This window comes from Onychostruthus taczanowskii, unplaced genomic scaffold (genome assembly GCF_017590055.1).
Source record: "Onychostruthus taczanowskii isolate IOZ18803 unplaced genomic scaffold, ASM1759005v1 scaffold210, whole genome shotgun sequence".
Taxonomy (NCBI): domain Eukaryota; kingdom Metazoa; phylum Chordata; class Aves; order Passeriformes; family Passeridae; genus Onychostruthus; species Onychostruthus taczanowskii.
The window spans coordinates 64,613-89,054 of NW_024499352.1; the positions used below are offsets into that span (position 1 = coordinate 64,613).

The window sequence follows — 24,442 nt, forward strand, 5'->3', positions numbered from 1 at the left end:
GTGTCCATCACTGTCCTTGTGCCGGTGCCAGGTGTGCTGTGGTTGGCTCTGTCCCTGTGCCAGGTGTGTGCCACGGCTGTCCCTGGCCACTGTGGGCCACCCCGTCTGTGTACAGCCCCGGCCCATGCCCTGGTGCTCCCCAGGTGCTGACACTGCCTCTGTCCCAACAGAAGCCGTGCCTGGGCACCCCCTCCATGCTGACACCTGTGGGGTAGGACAGCTGACGTGTCACCTGTGAGCTGACAGGCCACCCACGACCCAGCTGCCACCGGAGTGCCTCGCTCGTGTATATGGACTGCCAGTGTTCAGGTGTGCCCCCCGAGCAGCCCCCATCCATGTGCTGGCACCACTGATGTGCCAGTGTCAGCCAGGTGCAGATGCCAGACGTGCCCAGACGTGTCCCTGTCCCCTCCTGGCCTGGCACAGCTCAGCACAGTGGGGCGCTGGCCACACTCAGTGCTCACCCCCTCCACGAGGACCCAACACATCTTTTTCCAGCAGAACAACTCTTTATTTTTCACATCCCTCTCCCTTTGGCCATTTCATTTTCACCATATGGATTCAGGGAGAGGAATTACTCAGCTGGGGAGAACCAGGGCTCACCCTGAAGACCTCAGTGGCCAGTTTCCAGGTGTAGCAATGGCTTTGCTGTAAATTTGAGGATGTGAGGAATAGCTGCTTGGGAAATGGTTCTTTCCCAAATGGGTAAAAAGAATGTGGATTATATTTATGTGCTTTTCTCCCTCCTGCCACAATCATGTAATTGAAAATTTGAGCTGCAATTGCTAATCTCGTCTGAATCAATCATCTACATAGATTAGACATCTTTTAACAGGAACAAGACTAATGTTTTGATTCCAAGCCCCAGGCATGATGATTGACGGGGAAAAGCAACCCCTGGAAAATCAGAGCAGAGGCCAGCTGGAGGCCCAGGTCAGAGTTCGAACCGACTGTGTATGTGTTTGGATTTTAGTTTGTTGTACTTGGTGATCAGGTCCAGCTTGCTGTGCCCCAGAGTCATCCTCTTCTCCGCCCCGTACGCGCTGTTCTTTTCCAGCAGCACATCCTCTGGGAACTTGTCATAGCAAGGCACTACAGACTTTTTATCCCGTTTGAGGTGGTTGTATGGGGAGAAAAGGTCAAAATGGCCATGTCCAGGGCTCTGTCTCTTTTCTACCCCATAAAATACGTTCTCATTTTCAGCTGGCAGCTCCCCAGAGGTGGCCACAGGTGCTCTCGGCTTCAGGCTGGTCCCATTGCTGCCAGTGCCCTCTGACAGGGACTGCAGCGGCTGCCCCGCTCTTGGGGGGGAGCAGTGGCTGCTGTTTGCCTTAGTGTCCCCCTGGTTACCAGGTTTATTGGAGGAAGGCTCCGGCTGCAGGAATGTCCTTGCTGTTACGAGGTTTGATTTGGGATACAAGGCTGGGATGGGTTTATTTGAAGGACTGTTCACCGAGTCTGGTGGTTCTTCTTGCTGTTTAGGGCAAGTGGGCTTCACAAATGTGTCCTCCTTGCCCTTCTTATTGCCAGAATCAGAGCTGGAATCTTGCTTTTCCTGGTGTGCATTGCAGCTGGAGTTTTTCATAAAGGGAGACACTTTTATGCTCCTGATGCTCACATTGGAAAGGCTGCTGGAGGGGCTCAGGGTCTCAGTATCATTCCCCTGAGTGGGTTTTAGAAGACAGTTGTCAACTTTTGAGGTATTCCAAGAAGAGAGACACGTCCCAGGATCTGGCACACAGAAGCTGGTCACTGCTCTGGACTCTGCGTACAAGTACCGGAATTCCTTTTCAAACTCTGCAACGATTTGCCCGCGGAAGTGGGTCACCAGGCCGGTGTGGACTTGGCTGCAAAGCCAGGTGAAACTGCAGGAAAAGAAACAAAACACATGTTAACTTCAGTTCACAGAGTGCCAAAATACCTAGCATGGATTTTCACATTCCAGTGATGGATTGCTACTTGATTTGTGTCGTTACAACTTTCTCTAAGTAGGCACGTGTAAGATTGCTTATGAAGACGAATGTGCTCATCAATAAGTACAATGGAACAACCCTCAAGTGGTTGTTTGATTCTGCTCAGGGTCCCCTGCTTTTGCCTCGCCTTGGCAGGAGCTGTGTTCTCATGTCCTGACATCCATTCCAAGCAGGGGCTTGTAGGAACTGCTTCGGCAGGCAGGAAATGAGGAACTGCCTTGAGGAGTGGAGGTCTCCAGAGACCACAGGAATACCTCAGGACAGGAAGGCTGATGATGTTTGCTATAAGTATTGCTGTGGGATTCCCAAATGCAATAGAAGTTAATTCTTGGCTCAACAAGTCCAGTCCCTGCCCTTACTTCAGTGTTTTGGGATCTTATCTGCGAGCTTATTCTACCTTAAAACCAAACTTGATTTTGCCCTAGCTAGGTAAAAACTTCCATTAATGTGACTCTGCAAATTTTCCTTACCTGTTTAACCCTACCTCTTGTTTGTGCCCAAACTGTAACCTAATTAGCTCTTCCCCAATACAGGTACAGATTGTAACCACATTTTCCTCATCTTCCTTTTCCTGATTAAGCAGGGAAGTTCCTCTCCAGAGTGGGATCCCCAGGCTCCTGGTCATACCGGTCATCAGCTGATTTTTTATTCTTGCTGTAGTCACACCAGACCAGCAGACTAAATGTGTCAAATAAACTAGAATTTTCAGAGGTGGCAGTACCAGCTGAGAGCTGCGTTATTGGCTGCTAAAGCAAGACACAAGATTCTGAAGAGCAGGAGCTCCAGGAGAGCAATTGTCATGAGACACTACATTCTCAAGTAAATGTCATTTCAGGACAAGATACTGGCACTGTGTTTTGGGACCTCGTCAATGTTTAGTCACAAGAAAGCTATCTGGGAATTTCGCATAGGAAATGCAGCTCCTGGCCGGTCCCTGAGCACTCTGCAGTTTTTTAAGTCAGACTGGTGTTTGGTATGTTTACAGCCAGCAATCACACCCCAAAGAGAAACATAATATGAAAAAAATACTCTGCTGCTTCATATCAAACCAGGTGAATTACATAAGAATACAAAAGTAGTAAAAGAATGAAAATACCTTTGTGGGTGACATGAAGAGTACTCAGAAATACCATCCTGGAGGCTTAAAGCAAATGCATCCCTTCACAGAGATAATAGGGTGAAAAAGTCAAACCAGAAACTGCCCAGGATGGCTAAATGACAGAGGAGAAGATCCTAAGCCCAGAGAGACCATCTTTGAAAAAGGTTGGGTCACATATTGCAAAAGGGGAAAGAAGAAATATTCAGCTCTTTTTGAGGCACATAGTGTCTGAACACACAGGAGTGTTCAGATAATGTTTATAGTATAGTAGTGTGTTCATAGTTCACACGTAGGAGTGTTCAGATAGTGTTCATAGGCACATGGTGTCTGAACACACAGGAGTGTTCAGATAATTCCTCTGCATCCCCGTATTGTACAGGAGCTTGGGCTGCCCTGAGCCCCCTTTACACAGAACACAAGGGAGAATCAGTCTCCTGTTGAAATCTCTGTAGAAGAGATTAGAAAACATCAACAGAGCAGATATCAGCGACTGGGCAGGAGCGGGTATCATTAACATAAGAGTGCCCAGGGAATGCCAGGATGAAATAGCTCAGGCTATGCTATCTTGCACTTGAAAGGGCTCTGGCTATCAGGAGAGTGGCAGGGTGCTAATGTAATATAATGTTTTTAATGTTCTAGACAATTAAGTCTCACAAATTAGATAGACATAAGTTGTGTAGATATACAAATTAGTAGAGACTCTTCTAAAGAATACAATTAATGGCCATATAGGAAATACAAGATAATAGGAAAGGCAGCTTTGGCAAAGGAATGTTATCTCTAAAAGCCCCAAGAGTTCTTTGAAGAAATCCAGGAATCCAGACGGGAGATTTCATGGTTCGACACTGTCAAAGGCGTCTGTCCCAGGGCATTTCCTGGCTCCACTGATGCCTCTTGCCCCACTTTGGGCATTCCTGTGTCCCAGTTTCCCATGCCGATCCAATGAGGTCCTGCTCACTCTAGGTCATGACAGGATCTGGAAGGAATCATCTGAATCTCCTGGTGGCACAGCTCTCCTTGCCACAGCACAGGATTCCAGGATGGGACAATGTGCTCTTGCCAGACGTGGCTATTCCCATCGCCACAAACTGATAAAGATATTTTCTTCCCTGATTGGCATAGCCAGGGAATGATTTCTGGTAGAAAAATGAGGCTCTGGATGAAGTTCACAGGTTAAAAATCTAATACAGACAGGAAGAGGTACTGCCTTGCACAACACAACACCCATGTGAGCTTTGGAGCTTCTCCTGCTGCAGGCCACCCTGGATGCTAAAAGATCATAGGAGCTTCTAAGAGCGGTAGGATTTTCCTGACATTATTTTTTCCCTATGACAAACTGCTGCTCACAGCCGTTCTAGATCACCCTGGGACTCAAAGGACTCTGGGAGAGGATGGCTGTAGGATAGCATGCCCTCCCTGCGCTGCTTTCAGACTCTCCGGGAGCGGTGCAGCTCAGCCCTTGGCCGGGAGATGGAGGTGCAGCATCACCTCCGGGCGGTGGGGGACAGCGGCCGGTCCGCGCAGCACCTCCTGCCCCGGGGCTCTGGCCTGGGCCGAGCAGGAGCGGGAGAGCACCTGCGGTATTGCACAAGTCTGTGTCTCAGCAGCATTTCTGACACCCGGATGAGATCCCTGCGTGCCCCCCTGTACAGCCGTGCTCTGCTTTGGCGTCACGGTGGCCCGTGCCTTTCCTCAGCTGTTTGAACAGGTGACTCCGCATCTCCACGCTCAGCCTCTCTGCTTCAGCTCTTTCCAACAGACAGGATACCAACCTGCAGCAGAAGATTTTTTTGCTTCTTTCAATAGTTTCTCAAACTCATTTTTATTGCTCTTCTGTCACTTGGGCTGTCACAAAGCCATTATTTTCTTTCCATATGCCAACACAAACATGTGTTTTGTTTTTGCTCATGGCTAAATGCATGTACCACATAACCCTCATCACTAGACCTTTCATTTCAAGTGACATTTTCTTTGATAAGGTAACAACAACCTGCCTTTATTGCAGCAAGCTCTTTTAGCTTGCTCCCAACACACTTGAAATAATTTCCATTCCTTGATTTTCATGTTTGTTTTGATCCAACCAGTACAATGTATTCAGCTAATTTGGGCACCCATGTCTGTTATCTCTTATTTCTTATTCATCCTTCCAGCAGCAGACCTTGTGTCTTTCTCCTGGATTCACTTTTTATTTACACACCCGAGGACTTGCTCCTCCCTGCTTCAGTGTGCCCAGCAAGGCTGTACATCACTCATCTCTTGGCAATGTCACTGCATTGCTGCATGTGTCACCTGGGGTTCCCTTGCTGATGCACTGTGCTTACCACTCCTTACACACTCCCTGCCAGCTTAATTAGAATTTCTTTCTTGAGGTGAGTCCTCATCAAGCTAGATCTGAAAATCCCTCTTCAAAGCTCTTTCCTCTTGCTTGGGCCAGGGAAACCTGTGAATATAAGCACCTTTCTTTGAAAGAAATTCCAGGCTTCCTTTAGCTTCAAACCCATGTAACTTTATCTGTCCATTGCCAAACACTTCTGTACTTCAGTTTTTTTTCTCCTGAAGCCAAGTGTGGAAGCTTTTGCACTCTTGTAAACTTTTGCCTCTCATTTTTCAGTTTCAGCTGCTGTGTCAGCTTCAACCCCAGATCTTGAGTTTCCCCCTACAGCAAACACTGAGCTCCTTCCTCTCTGTGCCCATGGCAGGATACACTACGATACCATGACCATCAGTCATTTTCAGCAGAGAAATTTCATCTCTAAGGCAACTCAAGCAGCCACGTAACTCCCTTTCAGGCTGACAATACCAGCTCTTTTCTCTGGTTCTAATCTATCTTTCCTGTTCAAGATCCTGTTTAGCTCTAGCCCCTATTGGCCCTTGGGTTCTTCTCACCTGCTGAAACAGTAAATATCTTAAGTGCTCAAATAAACACCCTATTTCCTCTGTTACCCAGAATAAACCTAAATAGCTATATATTTAATTACATTTAAGATTTTAGATTATTGCTTTGCCTAGATCCTCAATCTAGGGGTTTTTTCCTTCATTTAGAAGAAATATAATGTTAAACAATCAGTGTACACATAAGAGTTGAAGGATCTAAACTAATTTGCCTACATTTGTTTAAGATAAGAGCCATGAGCTTGGTTTCCATATTTAGAGAATGCTGCAAAAATGTGCTTGATCTGTACCAATAGGCAGCATTCTTTAATTTATTCTCATATATTTATCACAATAAATTAAAGAATCATAGAATCACTGAACATCCTGAGTGGGAAGGGACCCATGCAATCATGCAATTGGGATCATGCAATCCAGTCCCAGCCCTGCCCAGACCCCCCAACAACCCCACCCTGGGCACCCCTGGCAGCGCTGTCCCAGCGCTCCTGGAGCTCTGGCAGCCTCGGGGCCGTGCCCATTCCCTGGGGAGCCTGGGCAGTGCCAGCACCTCTGGGGAAGAACCTTTGTCTGATATCCAGCCTAAACACTCCTGACACAGCTCTGTGTGTTTCTTACTGTATCAATGAATAAAACCTGTGAGAGCAGAGGGACAGTTAAGCTATTTCTGCATATTTGGATCATTTTCTTCATTGCTCATCTCCTCGTTGCAGAGCTGCCAGGCTGGAGTAACCCAAGGGATAGCAGGGTGCCGTGGATTGCTGCAGACCAAAGCTGGGATGTGTAGAAGGTCACACAGTTAGGGAACACCCACTTCACTTTAAAAACAAATGCAAGAACACTGTATTCTGATAAAAGGGCAGGATGGAAATCAGCGACACTTGGGTAAGGAATTAGAATCAATGGAGAACATCTGAACAAATAAAGCTCTGTTTAGAAAACTGCACGGTGGCTGTACTAGGAACTTTCTGAGCAGAGTGCTGATAGTAAATAAGCCACGTTGAGGGGTGCTGGGAGACTAAGAAGGCAGAAAGCAGAGGGATAAAGGGAGATCCTGCCAGGTTGAATGGGGGCCACAACAAGGAGAGTTGCCAAAACTGCATTTTAGACACTATAAATGACAACTTATTGGAAAAACTAACAAGAAAGTCAACAAAATATGAAATAACATTACCAGTTCAGAGAGTTTCTTTGGGAAGGCCACTCAGCAAAAAATAACCATAACCTAGCCATATCAAATATTCTTTCAGGACCAAAATAATCCAGAACAGTAATGCTTAATTTCAAAGAGAAAGTGAGGAATGCTATTAAAAAGAAATTTAAAAGAGCAATCAAAAAGTTTAAATGCTTGAGGCGGCAAGAAGATTGTTTAAAGATGCTGTGTTAGAGTCTCAGAGAAAATGTGTCTATCAAAATAAAGACATTTTAAATCATCAGAAAATCTCACCAGAGTTAAAAGGTGCAGTAAATGAAAATATAAAAGCAAAAAGCCTTCATAAACTGGAGTCAGCGATTTTCCAATTATAAACCAGGGAATAACCTATCATTTAATATTGAGCATAGTAGCAGAGGAATGGAAAGTTTTAAATGTGAACCTTTTAAAGAGCTCCTGGAAAACTACAAACCAGCCACTCCCATTTCCATACTGAACAAACTGGTAGAAGCAAATAGAGAGTAAAATGATTAGATGCATAAATAACTATAATCATAATGCTGAAGACTCAGCATGTTTCTGTGGAAGGAAGCCATGCCTCAAAAGCCTCTTGCAGATCTTTGAGGGAGGCAGCAAGCACACAGATGTGTTTGATGTATCAAACTTGAACTTTCAAAGAGATTTTGACATGGCCATTAAGCAAAGACAGTTTTTGTTGTTAGAAAAATTAAGTGATCATGAAGTACATACAAAGGAAGGTCTTCCCAACAAGTAGCAGTTGATTAAAGATACAAACACTAGCAGTGGTTTCATTTACCCACCAGAAACCTACAAGTTTTGTACTGGGATCAATGCTGTTCAACATGTTGAGGAAAGTACTAAAAAACTGTAGAAACTGTCCATGTCAGAACTCATGACAAAATCATTGTGGATCAAAAGAAAACTGGATAAACAAAACTGCAAGAGGATCTTATGGTAAGGGGTGGAATATGTGACAAAATGATGGACAATTAAATGTCGATAGATTCAAACTCTGGATACAAGAAATGACTGAAAAGCCAAGGATGCTTCACCTGGAGAAGAGATGGTTCACATGAAGGATTATAATGGAGGAGGACAAAATCATGGATGCAGAAAAGAAAGTAAATGGGAAACACTGATTTTCTGTGCCCAGGTTGTGGGAATTTGGGGACATCAAATATAATTATCTGGCAGTAGGTCAACTGTAAGCACCACAGACCACTTCTTCATACAAAACATAAATTAAACTGCATAACCCATTGCCAGAGTGTATCATGGAGGCCAGACACAGTGGGAAAGGGTGTCCTATAGCAAACTGAACATAGAGAAGCACATACAATGTAAAACCCCAGAGTTCTGAAACCTCTGATGCTTGCACACAGCATTGCTGAACTGCAAAACCTGCTGCTGCATAAGAACACTCTTGCCCTTGTCCCTGTATCATCCTGAGACATCCCTTGTTCCACTCTGGATCTCTGGCTTTACTCAGTACCTGTTCTCATCCTTTGCATCTGGCTTTCCCATCTGCAGGGACAGGAATCTAATTATCTCCTATACAGGTTGCACTACACTCAGAAGCAGACATCCTGATTTTCTGGTGTGAAAGTTTCTGACAAGTGAACAAACTCCTCAAGAAGAGACTTGAACAAATTGAACAAGAACTTGAACAAATTCCTCAAGAAGAGACTGTTTCTGTTAGTCCAGAACATCCTGTGCTTACTGGTGCAGCACAGAATCAGATGTAAGACCCTATTCAACTGAAATACTATCTTCCAGAATTCCAGAAGTTTCAGCTCTGCAGAGATCTGTAGAAAGGGGAGCACATGACAGCCCCCAGTCCCTGCCCTTAACAGCACAGGGAGGAATTGATCCAGAGAGCTGCACCTGCATTTTAAGGAATGCCCTGACTCTGGGTCACAGGGAAATCAGATGTTCCTCCAGCTGTGCAGTTCAATCCAGCTGACACATGCTCAGCTTTAATCATCCAAAAATGAGTAATCCTGATGAGTTATGTAATCCCTGCCCCTGCAGTCAATGGAGATGGACAGAGGGATTTAAAAGACGAGTATATGTGACATGGGTTAGCTGTGGGCTCAGCAGTGCTGAGGGAACAGTTGGACTCAAGGCTCTTAAAGGCTTTTCCACCTAACCAATTCTATGATTCTAGCATCCTGTGTTTCCAGGCAGTGATTTACTCCATTGTTTTTCAGTGTCTTAGGATAGTAAAAATGCCACCAGACACTGCTCTCCATGTTGTTTAGAGATTTGACAGAACCAGTTTCAACCATGTACTCCCATTTTTCATTCATTTTGCCTGAGTCTGATAAGGTGAGACCTCCACTCTTGGAGATGATGAAGTCAGCACCTGAGAAGGTGCAGCTTGAAGCTACAGCACTGATGAGGACACTGGTAGCCTGAGGGTGCAGCATGTGCTCACAGAGAGATGGAAACTGAGAGAAAGGGAGAGGGAGAGCAGTGTTCAAGGAGATCTGGTGGAAGGAGAATAAAAGTATTGCCAGGACAATAAATTCACAGAGCAGGCTGTCCTGAGGAGCTGCACTGTTTGTGAAGGATAATATAACCAACAGTGTGAAAATACTATGGGAAGGATCTGCACATGGAAAAGTAACTAAATAGAGTCTAGTAATAAAAATATAGGACAAGAACAGTAGTCCTGACCCTCTGATCAGAACTGTGGAAAACAATGTTAACTGAGAACACAAAGGCTGCAAAATTAGGATGGGCAGCAACGGGGAGATTTCATCCATTCGTACACATACAGGTTAATGCTTCACTGGGATGAACCATGGAGAAAACCTTTTTGGAGCAATAAGTTATTACATGCCAGAATTAACTAGTCTAAATTGTTTGACCCACAAGAAAAGATGTGATATTCAGGGTATAAGACTTGGTTCCAGAGGCAGAAGTGGAAGAACCCATTTGTAAGAATGATCACAACACAATTTTAACTCTTTGGTGGAGAGCAAACTAAATAAATGCAGCATGTGGAGGTTCAATTTCAAGAAAGGTAACTATGTAAAAATGCAGCAGTCAGTCAAAAGGAGTTGAAAGGGAGCAGAACAAAAATCCCCAGGATGACTGGGTCTGTAGGTTGTTCACAAATGCTGTACTGGCAGTCAGGGAATCAGTGGGCTCATTTGAGACCTGGCCATAGCTGAGAACCTCAGTGAACTTCCTGCATCCATCGCTGGTGCTGGTGACGCTGAGATGTGCTTCACTCCTGTACATCAGCGCCACCAGAAAGGCCAAGGACTGAGAGGTTTCCCATATGATCCCACCTACAGAGAGGGCTCTGAATGCAGTCTTGAGGCCCACACACACCTGGAGCTGCCCTCTACCCTGGGGCATGCAGAGTGTGCTGACAAGAACAAGATTCCTGCTAGCATAGAGAAGCACAGACTCTTGGGAAAGGACAACAGGGCAAAGGCAAGCCCAGCTCACCAACCTGCTGGAGTTTGGTGAGGGAGCCAAGGAGCACATGGATGCCCTCAGGCATGGAAGGGTGCAGTGAAATTCCCAGGTTTGCAGGTGATCTTCAGGTCCTTCAGGTGGTTGGATACCTCACTGAAGGTGAGCAAATCCAGAAGGACCTCACAGAACTGAGCAAGTGGACAAATATGTGGCAGATGAACTTCAGTAAAGGAAAATGTTGTGCATCCATAGCGGAAAATCATCTGTATGATGCTGAACCTAGAACAGCTCAGGAAGTTGTCTGACATCATCAGCTCGGAGTGCCATGGCAACTAAAACATGCAGTGAGTGTTGACCTCTGCCAGCAAGGGCCACAATCACAAACCAGAGTCTGGGCGTCTTTTACCCCTATTGAACACCTCAGTGCAGCATATCAGGGAGGCCACATGCAGTTCTTGTCTCTACACCTCAATAAAGGGGTAGTGAGGTCACAGAGAGTGCAGAAAAACAGAATTAAAAAAGCTGAGGGATGCAGCAACCACTGCACGAAGAGACTTCTGAAAAGTTTGAGGTCTTCACTTCAGGTAAGAAATGGGCAGGGAGGGTGGATAAGATGGAGACTTGGAAAACTGTGAAAGCACTGAAATGAATGCAGGGTAGCTGTTGAACCACCATGCAGCACCAGGAGTTACATTATTCAGTATTTTGGTAAGTAATATTTCCTCAGTGTCACCAGTCTCTGCCACAGTAGTTGCTCTATTTTCTTACCTGTATGTACCAGCAAGAACTTGGTCACAATCAACCAGGACAAACTTCTCCAGAACCTGGCCTGTAAATTTCTTGCCTGCTTTGCTGTAGTATATGTCTCCACTCAGGCACCTTATGCGCATGTTCTGAAACCAAAGCAGGGAGAGTTGGTAAGGGGCCATGTACTGAGATAAACTGAGATGTTCCCTTGTGCATCACTGCTGGACTCCCTCAAGTTCATGCTCTGCTCTGAGAGGTAGAACTCAGCAAGACATTAAGTATTTCTTGGCTCCTACATACCAAATATTTTGTCATACTGCCTGCTTCTACAGGATAAAAAACCAGAAAAAATTAACAAGTTGCCACTTGAGTGCAAATTCTAGTTTGAAAAAAAAACTTCAGAGAATCCTATAAGCCTACAGATAATTTCTGACGTATGTAAAACTATCCAATTTCTTACAGATTATTAATAATATTCAACACCTCACTAGCTCATGGCTCTGCATTAAGTAAATTTTGATGCATAACAACTAGCTAGAGTCTAATCAAGAGAGTGTGCTGCTCTGATTTTATACAATTACAGGCTTAAAACTAAAACATTGCTCAATGAGAAAATACTTAGAGGAATATCTACATTTTAAGGAATTCCTTTTATCAATACCTTTTAAAATTATATTAACATTTTCAGCTGTTATACTCAATTGAAGCAGACTTGATGCTCCACTGCAAATACTTCTTTGATACAAGCTTGACCTGAAAAACCAACTGCCCAGAATGAACTGGGGAATATGGCTCTTGGTATCCGTTGGGAGCTTCTTTCATAATGCAAGGCGTTTGCCTGTAATAGAAGTTATTTGCACCTCAGGTGAGGAAGGCAGAAGAGCAGAACAGTCACTGGCAATTGTTAGTGACCTGCTCTGTGTGATACAGTGCCAAACAAAACATCCGGCATGTAAATAAACATCCCTAAGGCTACACCAACGTGGGGCTGCCATGTCATCCCTTCCTGCCCTCCAGGCCAGCTCCCCTGACACCTGTCGCACCTCTGGTACAGCAGGAGCTGTCACAAGCTGTCACCACCCGCATTTGACCGGGCAGACACCCCTCTGTGGGCAGCTCATTCCTGCCGAGCATCACCCCAGCTACAGACAAAGCCCTACAGCAGCTGCTTCGGCGTCGGGACCGATTTGCTCCTGGCAGAGTTGGGCACTAAGGGAATGTGGCGGTGCCCCTCCGCTACCCAGCAGATTTCTGGCCAGGCACAGGCAAGGGACAAGCGCCAGCAGCTGGGATTTGCCTGCAGGTGTTCCCGCAGGGCTCAGTCCCACACCCCTTCCAGCCTTCCGGAGCTGTCCCCTGGGCACCCCTGTGCCCTCTTCGCCTTCCTCCCACGGGGCTCAGGGCAGTCGCCCCTCGGGGTGAGGAGCGAGGCAGGGACCTGGCGGCTTCCCTCTGCTGCCAAAGCCCCCGCGGGCAGGAGCTGAGCTTCCCTCCGGGAACACACGCCAGCTGGGAAAGGCTCGGCTCTCGCATTTCAGTGGGGGTCTCCAGCCCACCCAGGAGCACCACGGCCCTCAGGGCTGCACAGCAGCAAATCTGCTCCTGACCAGGGCCCATCCAGGCTCACTCTTGCAGTGGCCAATGGCAGCTGGGGACAGCAGGGCGAGGGCAATCATTTGTGATGCTGCCCCTAATATTGCTGTGGACCCTGTTTTCTGCTCAGGGGATTTCCTGAGCTTCTTGCTGTTTGTCTCAGTGGGAAGCCCACCATGATGTCTTCTCCAAGTGTTGGTCCAGTCTTCTCTTGAGTTCATGAAAACCTCTAGCAAGTACAGAGCTGAAGCTTCAGAATTTTGACACTGTGGCTTACACTTGTTGGCTTTTTATGTCCCAGAACGTATCCTCATCTGCCACGTATGAGAATGGCGAAACCTTTTCCCCATAATGACAGTCGTGCATTGGAACAAGTTATCCAGAGAGACTGTGTGGTCTCCTTGCTTGGAGATCTGCCAGATGAGACCAGGTAAAGTGACCTCACAGGTGACACTGCTTTGAGTGGGAGGCTGGGCTTGATGACATCCTAAGGTCCCTGCCAACTTGCCTTAACCTGTGATCCTCTGAAATGACACCACAAGTTGCTGATTCAGATCAAGATAACGCTGGATACTTGGTGAGGTCTTCACCTTATCCTGTGGTCAGTCAACACAGGGATTTTTTCTTCCAGTGGTGAAGTTTTAGTAGTACTTGTTTTCACTGGGAGGAGCTTCCTCCCCCCCATCTCCTTCCAGGGGAAATTAAAACAACTTCAGGTAAATTCCATAAGTTTGTCACCACAGTATTTCTTCACTTCCTTTATCCTTTCCAAGGCTGGGTGAGTTTCTGATATCTGGTTAATTTTCATCATTGTCTTCTTCCTCTTGTCAATCCAGACCCCGAATAATGCTAACAAGATGAGAATCCTGCAGTCTTGCAGGAAAGACACCCTGGTACTACTTTTGCTCCATCCAGACAGTAGCTCCAGGTTCAGCAGACAGACGTTTGAAAACTCCAAGTTAAGGCTTCTGCTGTCTCTGCTGCCAATGCTCCGCACAGGATTTTCTGATGCTCAGCACTGGAATTTGCCACCAGCAGATTCACATGTTGTTTTCAGAAGTAAGATGCTGGAGGACCAATTACCCCAAATTACCCATTCAACCCAAATTATTCCAAATGGAGATTTACTGCCACATCCTGTCACAACTTGGAGGCAGGAATAAAATATGTACCCTCATTCCACTCAGATGTGTATTCAGCCTGCAGGTAATGGACTGCATAGGTGTATCAGCATAAGAGACACTTCAGATGGAGAGCTGCTAGTGAGTCATGGAATGGGGAGGCAAGTGTTAATTACCCATTCAAGCACACGACATGACATCAGACATAACAAAGAGACATAGACACCTCCATGGATATAAACTGATTCTAATTTTAATTTTTAAAATGGCCACCTCTTGGACAAGAAGCAATAAAATATCTTTTGGAGAGATGGAATTCATCTGAATGCACCAGGTCGCTTCAATGTGGAAGCTATTTATGGAAACAAACATGCTCCAGCATGGAACAGTTTTCTGCAAGAGCTGCCATCTCAAGAGTCAGGATGAAATGGGTCTGGCTTCTAAGAAGCAAGACAGGACAGAGCTTCACCAGCACAGTGGAAAAATCACAGAATCATTTAGGTTGCAAAATACATTCAAGGTCATCAAGTCCAACCTTGTCAACTGGACCAGAGCACTGAGTGCTTCTCTAAAAAAGCCTCTGTAAATTAACCTTTGTGCAGACAGGTTAAAAATCAGGGAAAATTAAGACACCTTAACTGCATCTATTTAGAATATCCTGTGAAACATTGGTTTTGCATTGTCCCTAGCTTGTTTTTAGCTAGGAATACCTTTGAGCTGACTGGAAAATTTCCAAGTGTTCCATACAAAAATGAAGGGAAAACCCATGAAACTGGTGGCTGGAGTGGAGTCAGTGCTCCAGGTAATCTTGCGCACCTAGGGAAGAAGCACAGCCAGCACTGCTGGCCTTACAGGAATAACAAATGACAACAAAAAAACAACTTCTATTGATAGGTGGTGGCCAGAAATTGGGATCAGCAGGATACTGGGGTGCATCTCTGAGCCTGCAAGTTCCCAAGAGAGCTTGTGGCACTGTCACATTCATTTTTACTGTTTATTTGCTCTGGGCACCTCATGCTGGGTGATGGGCACCCACTGAGCAGGAATCGAGTTTTTCACAAATCCAAATCATGGACCCACAACTGAATTTCAAAGCCTAAAAGCAGATCTTAACATGAGATTTTTAACCTGTGGGTTCAGCAGAAGGGAGTGATGGGGTTTGCAGCAGGGCATCTGAGGGGACTCACTGCTTCCCTTGCCCTCCCAGCTATTGCCGTGCAGCAGCTCTGGGCAGAATTTAAATCCCTGAGCTCAGGGATCTGAACTATGAGCAATTTAAGTCGTGCAATTCTATGTCTTAGAGCAGGGGCTGTGTTCTTTCCCCCTCCATGTCTAGATGATACAGGTTAACATAAATTAAATTTCCAGGCCTCCCTCTGCATCTCTGCAGCAGCCCAGCAAAGTATTCAGCAACTCACTGCATCTCATTGGCCCCAACTCCCCAACTTCACACTCCCTGCATGGGAAACTGAAATGAGGACCATAAAACATCAATATACGGGACTAGGAGGCTCCCACATGCCTTCCTCTGTGCTTCCAGACAGACAGATCTCAATTTCCTAGAGCAAACAGCCTTGGTTTCTTAGCCTGGGACAGGGAGAGAAGGGATGGATTCTGGGGAGAAGGGAAGAGTCCTTATGGACCAGGTAGGGGTAACAGAACACGGGGTACATAATTTTTATCAATTCCAAGACCAGTTTATCATATCCAGTGTGTGACTGAAAACTTACTGGGAAGCTGTCCTGAGTAAGAGCCATTTTATTGCACATTTCCACAAAATGCTTCAAGTACTCTTCATCCAGGATCAGGTAAACAGGGATGTGCCGTCTGCTCGAGGCCTCCAGCAGGTCACACAGAATTTCCATGTCTGTAAACAGATCCATCACAATTGCTATCACCTGGCCAGGAGAAAAGAGGGAAAGAAACACAAGAGGCTGTTGAAAGCTCATGCCCAAGTGAATTGTGCTTTAAACTATGTGCTATACACTATTCAAACATCATGAGTTACTGAATCACCTGGAGATGATTCTGGACCTTTGTGTTTAACAACCCTTACCCCCCTGTGGCAGCTAAAATCAAACTTTAATAATTGTGAAGACAACCCAAACCTGGGTACCTCCTATCTCATCTGCTATTCTCAGAAAGGAATAGCTGAAAGAGTAACACATGCACAAACTCTGAATTTCAGTGGTGCAACAAGTATGTGTTGCCTTAAGAAAATATGCCAAGAATAAAGCATATAAACAAGAGCTGAGACTGAGCAAATTCATTGTTCAATCAGCAAGAGTGACTCTAGATGACTGGCAGATAAATACGAAAAAGTACAAATTTTTTTCAGGACAGACACACTGCCAGGTGAGGGAGAAGGTATTGTGATAAAGTATGTGCAAATCCTCATTTTGAGATTAGATCCTAGGGGGTGCCTAGACAAAATCAGAGAATAATGTGTGTGGAAAGGATCCCTTTCCTTTCCCTACTGGCAGAACTCCTGCTCATGCAGCCAGGGATGAAAGTGATGGGTATGAAACCTGACAGGAGGAAGAAGGTATAACGCTAAGATTATTAAAAAACAAAAATATATGTATCTCAACAAAGCAAAGATAAGGTCTTCAAGGAAGGTGTTTTAAATAGGGAAAGAATTTTAAAGAGAACTGCCAGTTCTTTAAAGAATGATTCTGAAAAAGACCATGGCAAGCCATTCCACTGGAGATGGAGTGGGAGGCAGCAGACTGTCACGGCTACGTGAATTCTCCAAAAACTGGAATGAAAATACAGAAAACAGAAGGTAAGTCATGACAAGCAGCTACGACAAGTGAGTTGACCCAGGACCAGACAATTCAAAGCACAGAATGACCTTCAACAAGAACAATGCATCAAGAGAAATCAGCCATAAATAGATTCAGATGGGATTGGAGACCCTGTGGCGCTGTTCCTCATGGAATGAAGTTGCCAGCAGACAATGCTGAGGGGGCTGTTATTTGGATGAGGAAGTGACTGTTGGGATCCATCTGTTGGCTGTCACTGTCAGGGTCAGGGGGACACCTTGGAGAAAGCAGGAAGGAACAGACAGGAGAGCATTTGCTGAGCAGGATAATTTGTCACTACACCTGAGGGTGCAGAGCACCTGGTGACTCAGATCTTGAACCGTCAGCAGTTAACACTGAGAACGCATGGAAGATGGGAATGCACTGCAGGATGGAAAAGGGTAGGGGAGGATTTACCATCAGCCAAACTTCTTTTCAAAAGCTGAAAAAAACTAGTGAAACTACTGCCCAAGTACTTTAGTCCCAGTCTTTACCATATTATAGTGAATAAGGTAACTGGTGCTCGTAAGTTGGCTATATATCCCTGATTTGTGTTTCTGCACCTGCCAGAGAATGCCCAAATAAAGATGACTCAAAACCCACTAAATCTGGGAGTGAAGCTCTAATAGCCTATTCTGCTTCTCAGTGTTTATGCCCTGCAGCACAGCTGGCACAGAAAACCCAGTCAGTCCTGCTGCCATCATGCCCCCCACGAGGAGGGAGCCTGTTTGCCAACACCTCCGCTGCCTGTGTTATGTGCATGGCCACAAATGCAACTCTCCATAGCCCAAATCACCCCGTGGATCTCACCCCTGCAGGGTGAGCCTTCCTCTGCCATTGCTGCTCACCTGCTCCTCTTCAAACCAAGAGCTAAATGCAGAGGATGGCAGTGAGGTCAGCTTTTACATGTGCAGTGATTCAAGCTTTAAATAGGAACAGGGGAAATTGAAATCATGGCATGGGGCTGATCAGGAATAGCTTCAGAAAAGAGCAGAGGAGCTCCAAGTTTAACTGTCTTTGGATTTGTGCTCCAGACTGCCACACTGGCCCAGATTTCTCACTGCCCAGTAGCTCCTCTGCTCTGTTTTCGTTAATAAACAGCCTCTTTCCAGGCTCACATCCACGAGCAGTCAGAGGCAGAGCAGGGCCCAGGCAGAGCAGTCTCAGACTCAGAGGACAACAATGTCGGAAGGCTGATTCCTGCTCCCTTGGGGATTGAGCCCTTTTGCAGATGGACAATGATATCGTGGCTCTGTTTTGTCCCCAAAACCCATCCCTGTGATGATGCCCAACACACTGTTGGGCAACATCTTGTTGGGAACATCACTGTTCCTCAATATCTTGCAGGAGGCCCCAGGCCCAGCTCACCACAGCAGGGTTTGGGGAAGAACCTTCCCAGAGGATGGTGTGATCCCAGACATCCATATGGGACACAAGGAAGCTGTCAAGGGCTAAAAATCATTCCTGCTGTCCAGGCCAAAACCACGTCTCCACACTCTCACCCTGGCTCCGGGAGATACAGGCTCTAGAATCTGACTCCGAAGGGCACTTCTTCTGTAGCCCTTGTCAATGTTGTCTTCCCAGAAGCCTTACAAGAGTTTGGCAAACTTCTCCCCTCTTGAAACATGCCCATGTCTCATAGAGAACAGTCAGCCCTGGAGGAGCTCTGCAAGCACTGAGAAGCGTCTTCAACTTCCCAGATTAATGTTGCTGCTGGTCTGTCAGCACAAGGTACCACTGAGACCCACAGTATAAAAACACTTTGCCACATTTCTGCACACTGTCTTCCAGCCAAAGGCCAATTGCAATTTAGCCAAATTTCTTTGATGGGTCACACATCCTCTGATGATGAAGCACTGTGAAAAAATGATAGCCCAGACCTTGTGTAAAGCCTCAGGCAAGTCCCTCTCAGCCAGACTTCGATTCATGATATTTGAGCTCATCTCAAGCTTAGGTTTGAGGCAGGTTTGTCCTGGGGAAGTCTGTCTGCTTGGGAAGTCAGTGTGATGGAGTCAAGGAAGACTGAAGCTCCTTTGTCCCCAGATCCCACATGTTGAGGGGCAAGGCCTGTACCCAGGGTGCACAAGAGGTCCACACCTTTCCTCTACAGTGCTTGCAGGCTTTGGCAGGGCCAGTTGCCCCAAACCAGCACTCCTAGGGCCTCAGTGCTCACCGTGAGAGGGATGGGGCTGAGCAGGCAGCAGCACATGGCACAGAGTCACCCGTGGCAGCCGATGCCCAGGCTGGATGCAGGTGGCCAGGCTGTGGTGTCAGCCCCAGGCAGCGGGGCCAGCTTGTGCAAGCTGGGTGGAGCCCTGATAGTCACACTCAGGCTTTCCAAAGCGGGTCTTGGCTTGGTCTGGAGGTGGAGCAGGCTGCAGCTCTGCTCACACCTTCCTTTGCAGCGCTCCCGGTGTGCAGCACAGCTGTGCTGGGCAGGAAGGACAGACCCCCATGAGTGCTGCAGTGGGGACAGAGGGGAGGCTGTGCCCTCCCTGCAGGGGGAGATGCCCACATGGGGCTGCTCTTTATAACTGAGGGTATCCATAAGGGCACTGAGATCAGCACACCCTTTTGGAAATCAAAGCAGGCAGCTCTTACAGTAACATCAGATCAACCCCAAAGCCAAAAAATTTTGGGGGAAGAAGACCCTGGAAGTTTTTTCCCCTCAAACCCCCTAAAGCAGTGGGAGTTGAGTATCCAAGTACCATTCAGGCTCCCAGCAGCTCATGTCTCACATTTAAAGCTTTATGGGCATTCAAGTCAATCAGGCCATACAAACTTAAACCTGTGTCAGTGCCTCCAGCCCCTCTGTTTCAGTGGTGGGGGCTGCAAGGCTGGCTTGGGGCATCCCTGCTCCTCACCATGCTCACCACGACCTCTGAGCCCATGGCTTGGCCTTGGCAGGTCAGGATGTTAGAGGCACAGCTGCCCCACAGGCTTTACAAAAATTCACACCTTGCCATTGTAGGGTTAAACCATGACATTTCCAAACCCACTTCTGGAAACTCACAATTCAGCAATTACTGGAGTCATCACTTTAGGAATTACAGCACTTACCAGATCACCACTGGGGTTTGCCATCTGTCTGGTTTCTAACCAGCACAGCTGGTTTTACTGGTATTTGCCAATAGCAGTGTGGTTTGGGTCATTACTACAGTGGTGCCATTTGATCTCTTGCTTCCCTGGGGACTATCAGGGACCCTTCTCCCACCACGCACAGATACGAGAATGCAGCCACAGTGCCAGGGGCACAAGAGGGGTTAAAGAAGCAGCATGGACAGTTCAAACAAGATTGGAGCTCATCCAAGAGCAAAATTTTAACAGTATTATCAAATGAAGGCAAAGGTGTGGCTGCGCTGCATCTTCTTATGTCTGCAAAGAGAAAAGCTCAAATCTGAACATCCGTCTTCAAAGGGAGTTGGTTAAACACAGTGAAGGCAAAAGACCAACCTCACCAGCAAAAGACACCCATGAAACAAATGCTCCTTTTGCTAATTTGTCAGCACAAATATGCTGTTGCAAGAGATGTCAGCTGATGTTGTTCTGTGTGACTCTACCAGGAAGAAGCAAACAGCATTTCAAGACACACACCTCCCTGTCTGCAGGACCTGGGAAAAGCAGTTGGGGATCTCAACATCTTTCCCACATCACACCAGCACTGTGTCCTACATGGGAGGAGAAATTCTCTAAAAGAGGGATCTATGAAAACAGCTAAAAGTCTAGTGGCAAAAATATTGGAAAGGTAGAAACAGTAGCTGCAAACCAAAAACCAGGTGTTTCTTCAAATGGTTCATACTGGCACTTCAAGCAAAGGAAGTTTTTACCTCTGGTTGCTCTTTTGACATTAAGACACATAAGTAACATCCTTTTGGATGGTTTGTTGAGCAAAATGATCAGTGAGTACTTAAATATGTATAAGTGGGGTCATGAATGAGCTGCAATTGCCATCAGTCAGGGAGTTAATCATGGGAAGCACTGGCCAGATCTGCTAACCCAGAAGCCAGTAGAACACCAGTAATAAATCAGTAAGATACTTAAAAACTCATTCTCACATTTTACACAACAGTAAAAACACTGTGGGAGACCCCAACTCAAACATGAAGGGCAGAAGATTGTCAGGGCTTTGTCAACCCAAGCAAAGAAAGCAAAAAGCTCAGAATGTACTGGAGGTACAATAAAGCAGCCACTGCCCAGGCATCTTGCCCATAGCAACTGAGAAGTTCCTGTGAACTGAGAAAGCAGCAAGATGTTTTTCCTGCGGCTTAAAGGATCATAATATCACTGAAGATCCGGGACACGTGCTGAGTGACGGGAGGACACTTCTTGGTAGTCATTTACTCTGTGCATTCTACCATGACAGTGCCTTAATCCCCACTGCTGACAATGATGGGGTCAATATCACAGAATTTTTCAGATCATTTAAACTTTTATAAATCAGCTGCCTGCAAGGACAAACAAAGCTTTTTGTCACTTATTTCCTGGACCAAATCTTCCTGTAATTGCCTATAAGATGGAGTGGAAGTTCAGGCATTAAGCAAGGGCTGCTTACAACTGAGCAGCAGCTCATGTGGCAAAATGGTCTTTTGGGCAAAAGAAAAAAAAGATCTCCATTCACCTCATATCACACCCAAACTTCACTGATATGTGGCTCTTTGAGGATGTTTTAATGCTGTGCAGCAATCTGAGCTGCTGGGAATACATAAATTCATTTGCTCAGCTCTGCTGAGGGTTATAGAAGATCACACTTGAGCTGCAGTTATCCAGGTTATTACTTATCTCCAGCTTTTACACAAGCAACAATGAATATAAGGAGTGACTGAAGTTAAATAGGAACTAGTGGAGTGATAAGAGAAACTGCCAGAACCTGACTGGTTAAAGTGAACTTTGCTCTAAATGTTTCCTCAATATCTCAATACAAATACTACAAAAGAAGATTGATGTGAAACAGCTGAAAAGAACCATGAAGATGACAAAAAGCTGAAAATGTGTCTGAGATAGTTGTCGGAGCTGCTGCTTTCACACAGAGTACAGTGGCAAAGCGAAAGAAACAACAAGCAGCATAATTGAGTGAACAAATTCATGCCAGCATTGTGCTTGGTAGGCAGGCACTGTAATCACCCAGTTTTTATTACATCCAAGGGTTGTAATAACACACCAGAAGCTCTGCAATGGGGCAAAATGGGCTGATCTTACTCATGCCTGGGGAGGCACAAACATCCTAGAAGACAGGATTCTAACTTAATTCAAACCACTGGCAGGGATTTTCAGTTCCACAAATTTACTCAGGTCATATGTGGTGAGATCCTGGCCCAGTTTGCCCAGAGAAGTTGTGGCTGCCCCATCCCTGGTAGCGTCCAAGGTTGGACAGGGCTTGGAGCAGCCTGGGATAGTGGGAGGTATCCCTGCCCATGGCAGGGCATGGAATGAGATGGTCCTTAAGGTTCCTTCCAGCACAGACCATTCTGAGATTTTCTCTGTGACAGCAGCTGACCAGTGGTATTGTCTTGTCCAGCTTAAAATGATATCCAGGGCTGGAGAAGAGCCCCAGCCATGCAGAGGGAGGAGAGCTGGCTGGGACACGCAGAGCCAGGGACACTGCAGGCCCTGCCACACACCCCCCTGGGCTCTGGGACTGCACTGCATCCCTGCAGATATGGACACAGCCTGCGAGGGCACTCCCTGGATGACATGAAATCCAGGCAGAAATAAATGACAAGAAAGGAAAGGAGCAGGAGCAGCTACAGGTCTGCTGCAGAAAAAGCAATCACATCATGCTAGACATGTAGAGAGCAGTGACATGTGGTGTGGAGCAGCCACCAGCCCCGGGCACTGTGGCACAAGGCTCCCCTCAAGGGACACAGCTCTGTACGTACCGTCCGTGCCCGGCTGATCAGAGACCGGACCAAATCCTTAATGCTGTTCGTTTTGTTTCTTTGGAAAATCACAGTGGCCTGAGTCTGGCCAGAGACTGTGAGGAGAGGTGTCCCTGGCCACCCCAGCTCCAGCTCCGGAGGGTGCACATCTGACATGAGAGGGAAGTAGGTGCCCGATGTTAGTTCAGAGCTGAGGGAGAATCTGTCTCCAGTGTCCGCATCACCAGGGTCAGCTTCTTTGTCTTTCATTGCACTGGGGTCTGGGAAGCTTTGGTTCCTCTGATGGCTGATGTATTCCATGTCCAAGGTGGAAAGAAATGGCAGCTCCCTCTCCTCGGCGATGGCACTCAGGTAGCCACGCTCCCCCTGCTCCAGAAAGGCGTCGATGGCCAGCCTGGCTGTCTCACTGTGCTGGAGCACCAGCGGGGTGGGCTCCCTCCACCACGGCTTCTTCAGCTGCTCCAGGCGGCTCTTCAGTGGCCCAGACACCCCTTGCTGGCTCCCATAGCTGCGGTGGAGCTGGGGCCTCACCTCAACTGCCAGGTAGTTGAACATGACTGGAGCTGCTGATGCCGAGAGGTGTCTCTCCTGCTGGATTAGTCCTGCGTCTGTCTTCACGTCTTTTCTGCCCCTCCTGCGCTCCTGAGCTCCTCCCAACAGGTTCCTTCAGGACTCAGCATAAGCTCAACTTCTTAATCACCAGGTACAGCCTCCCACTCCGGGGGAGGAGCTGCCTTTCCCCAGCTCCCTCACTGGCTTTCCCAGACACGGACCTGATACTCGGTGCCCAGAGTGTCCCTTTTGCAAGGGGAAGAATATCAGTTCTTCAAGCTGCTCCTTCCTTTTCCTTGTAACTGATTAATGTACTGTTCTGCCCTTCCCTTCCCGTCCCTAGAGAGGTCCCCACCCTTGGCCTAGCAGGCTCTAACCTGTTTTGTCCCTCACTGTGCTCGCAGAGGAAATGCAGATGCTGGAACTTGTTCCTGCTTGAAATTTGTTCCAAATCAAACACGCTGCTTAGTGTCAGTTGTAATGAAACACAAATATCCCAAGTGGGTAATCAGACTCAGCAGAGAAACTTACTCATCCCTGAGCCACAGATAATGCTCCTCCTTAGCATTTCTTGGGAGCTTGGCTCTGGTCTAGAACAGACCAGAACAGTCTATTTCTTGACACACAGAGTCATGGTGTTTGTAGGAATCACAGCAGGAATCTTGGTCATTAGATACTGCAGGCGAGAAGAGCAATATTTCACATGCTCATTTAGCATCTCCCTGGAAATCCTTCAAGGACATTCAGCCTTAGGAGTCTGGTGCTGTGTGAATGATGATAGTGCCCACATGCTGCTTATTGGGGATTAGTTAATTCCAGCTTCCCAAAAGCACAGTGGAGTTAGTTTTGGAGGAACAGTACAGGCAGCCATTGCTATGTGAATTAAGGCACTGTGTAGGAACACACCACGAGAACACAACGTGTGAAGAACTGCAGAGGAGCAGAGATCAGCTCACCCTGGAGCTACTGAACTGCACACAGGCAACCAGGGAATGAAAAACTGGCTGGAAAGTTGATGTAATCAATTGGCCTTTTATCTACAAAATCCCCTGGGATTAAATTAAATTAAGTAATGTAAAAGCTAAATGTGTGCCCTGAAATAATCATGGGGTGATAGTCAGTGGAGTAGGGACAGCCATGCCTGAGTGTGCACCAGCACATCCAGACACCAGGCTCTAAGTC

The 24,442-nt window shown here is 46.7% G+C and overlaps 1 protein-coding gene across 1 annotated transcript; it reads right to left on the bottom strand.

Moving 5' to 3' along the window:
* Nucleotides 1-509: 509 nt before the first annotated feature.
* Nucleotides 510-23,480, bottom strand: FAM83C (family with sequence similarity 83 member C). Its single transcript, XM_041404508.1, has 4 exons — nt 22,709-23,480; nt 15,759-15,926; nt 11,336-11,460; nt 510-1,865 (listed from the first exon to the last, which is right to left on the bottom strand). The coding sequence occupies exons 1-4, from the start codon at nt 23,261-23,263 to the stop codon at nt 935-937; spliced, it is 1,779 nt and encodes a 592-aa protein (XP_041260442.1). The 5' UTR covers nt 23,264-23,480; the 3' UTR covers nt 510-934.
* Between the last annotated feature and the right edge of the window lie 962 nt (nt 23,481-24,442).

What these genes read in the sequence shown, in the direction of transcription:
- FAM83C (XM_041404508.1), bottom strand. Translation starts at nt 23,263, where the DNA reads ATGTTCAACTACCTGGCAGTTGAGGTGAGGCCCCAGCTCCACCGCAGC. An exon ending in TGATCAGCCGGGCACGGACG is followed by an intron (nt 15,927 to 22,708) that starts GTACGTACAGAG and finishes TCTCCTGGCCAG; the next exon opens with GTGATAGCAATTGTGATGGA. An exon ending in GTTCTTGCTGGTACATACAG is followed by an intron (nt 1,866 to 11,335) that starts GTAAGAAAATAG and finishes CTTTTCCTGCAG; the next exon opens with TTTCACCTGGCTTTGCAGCC.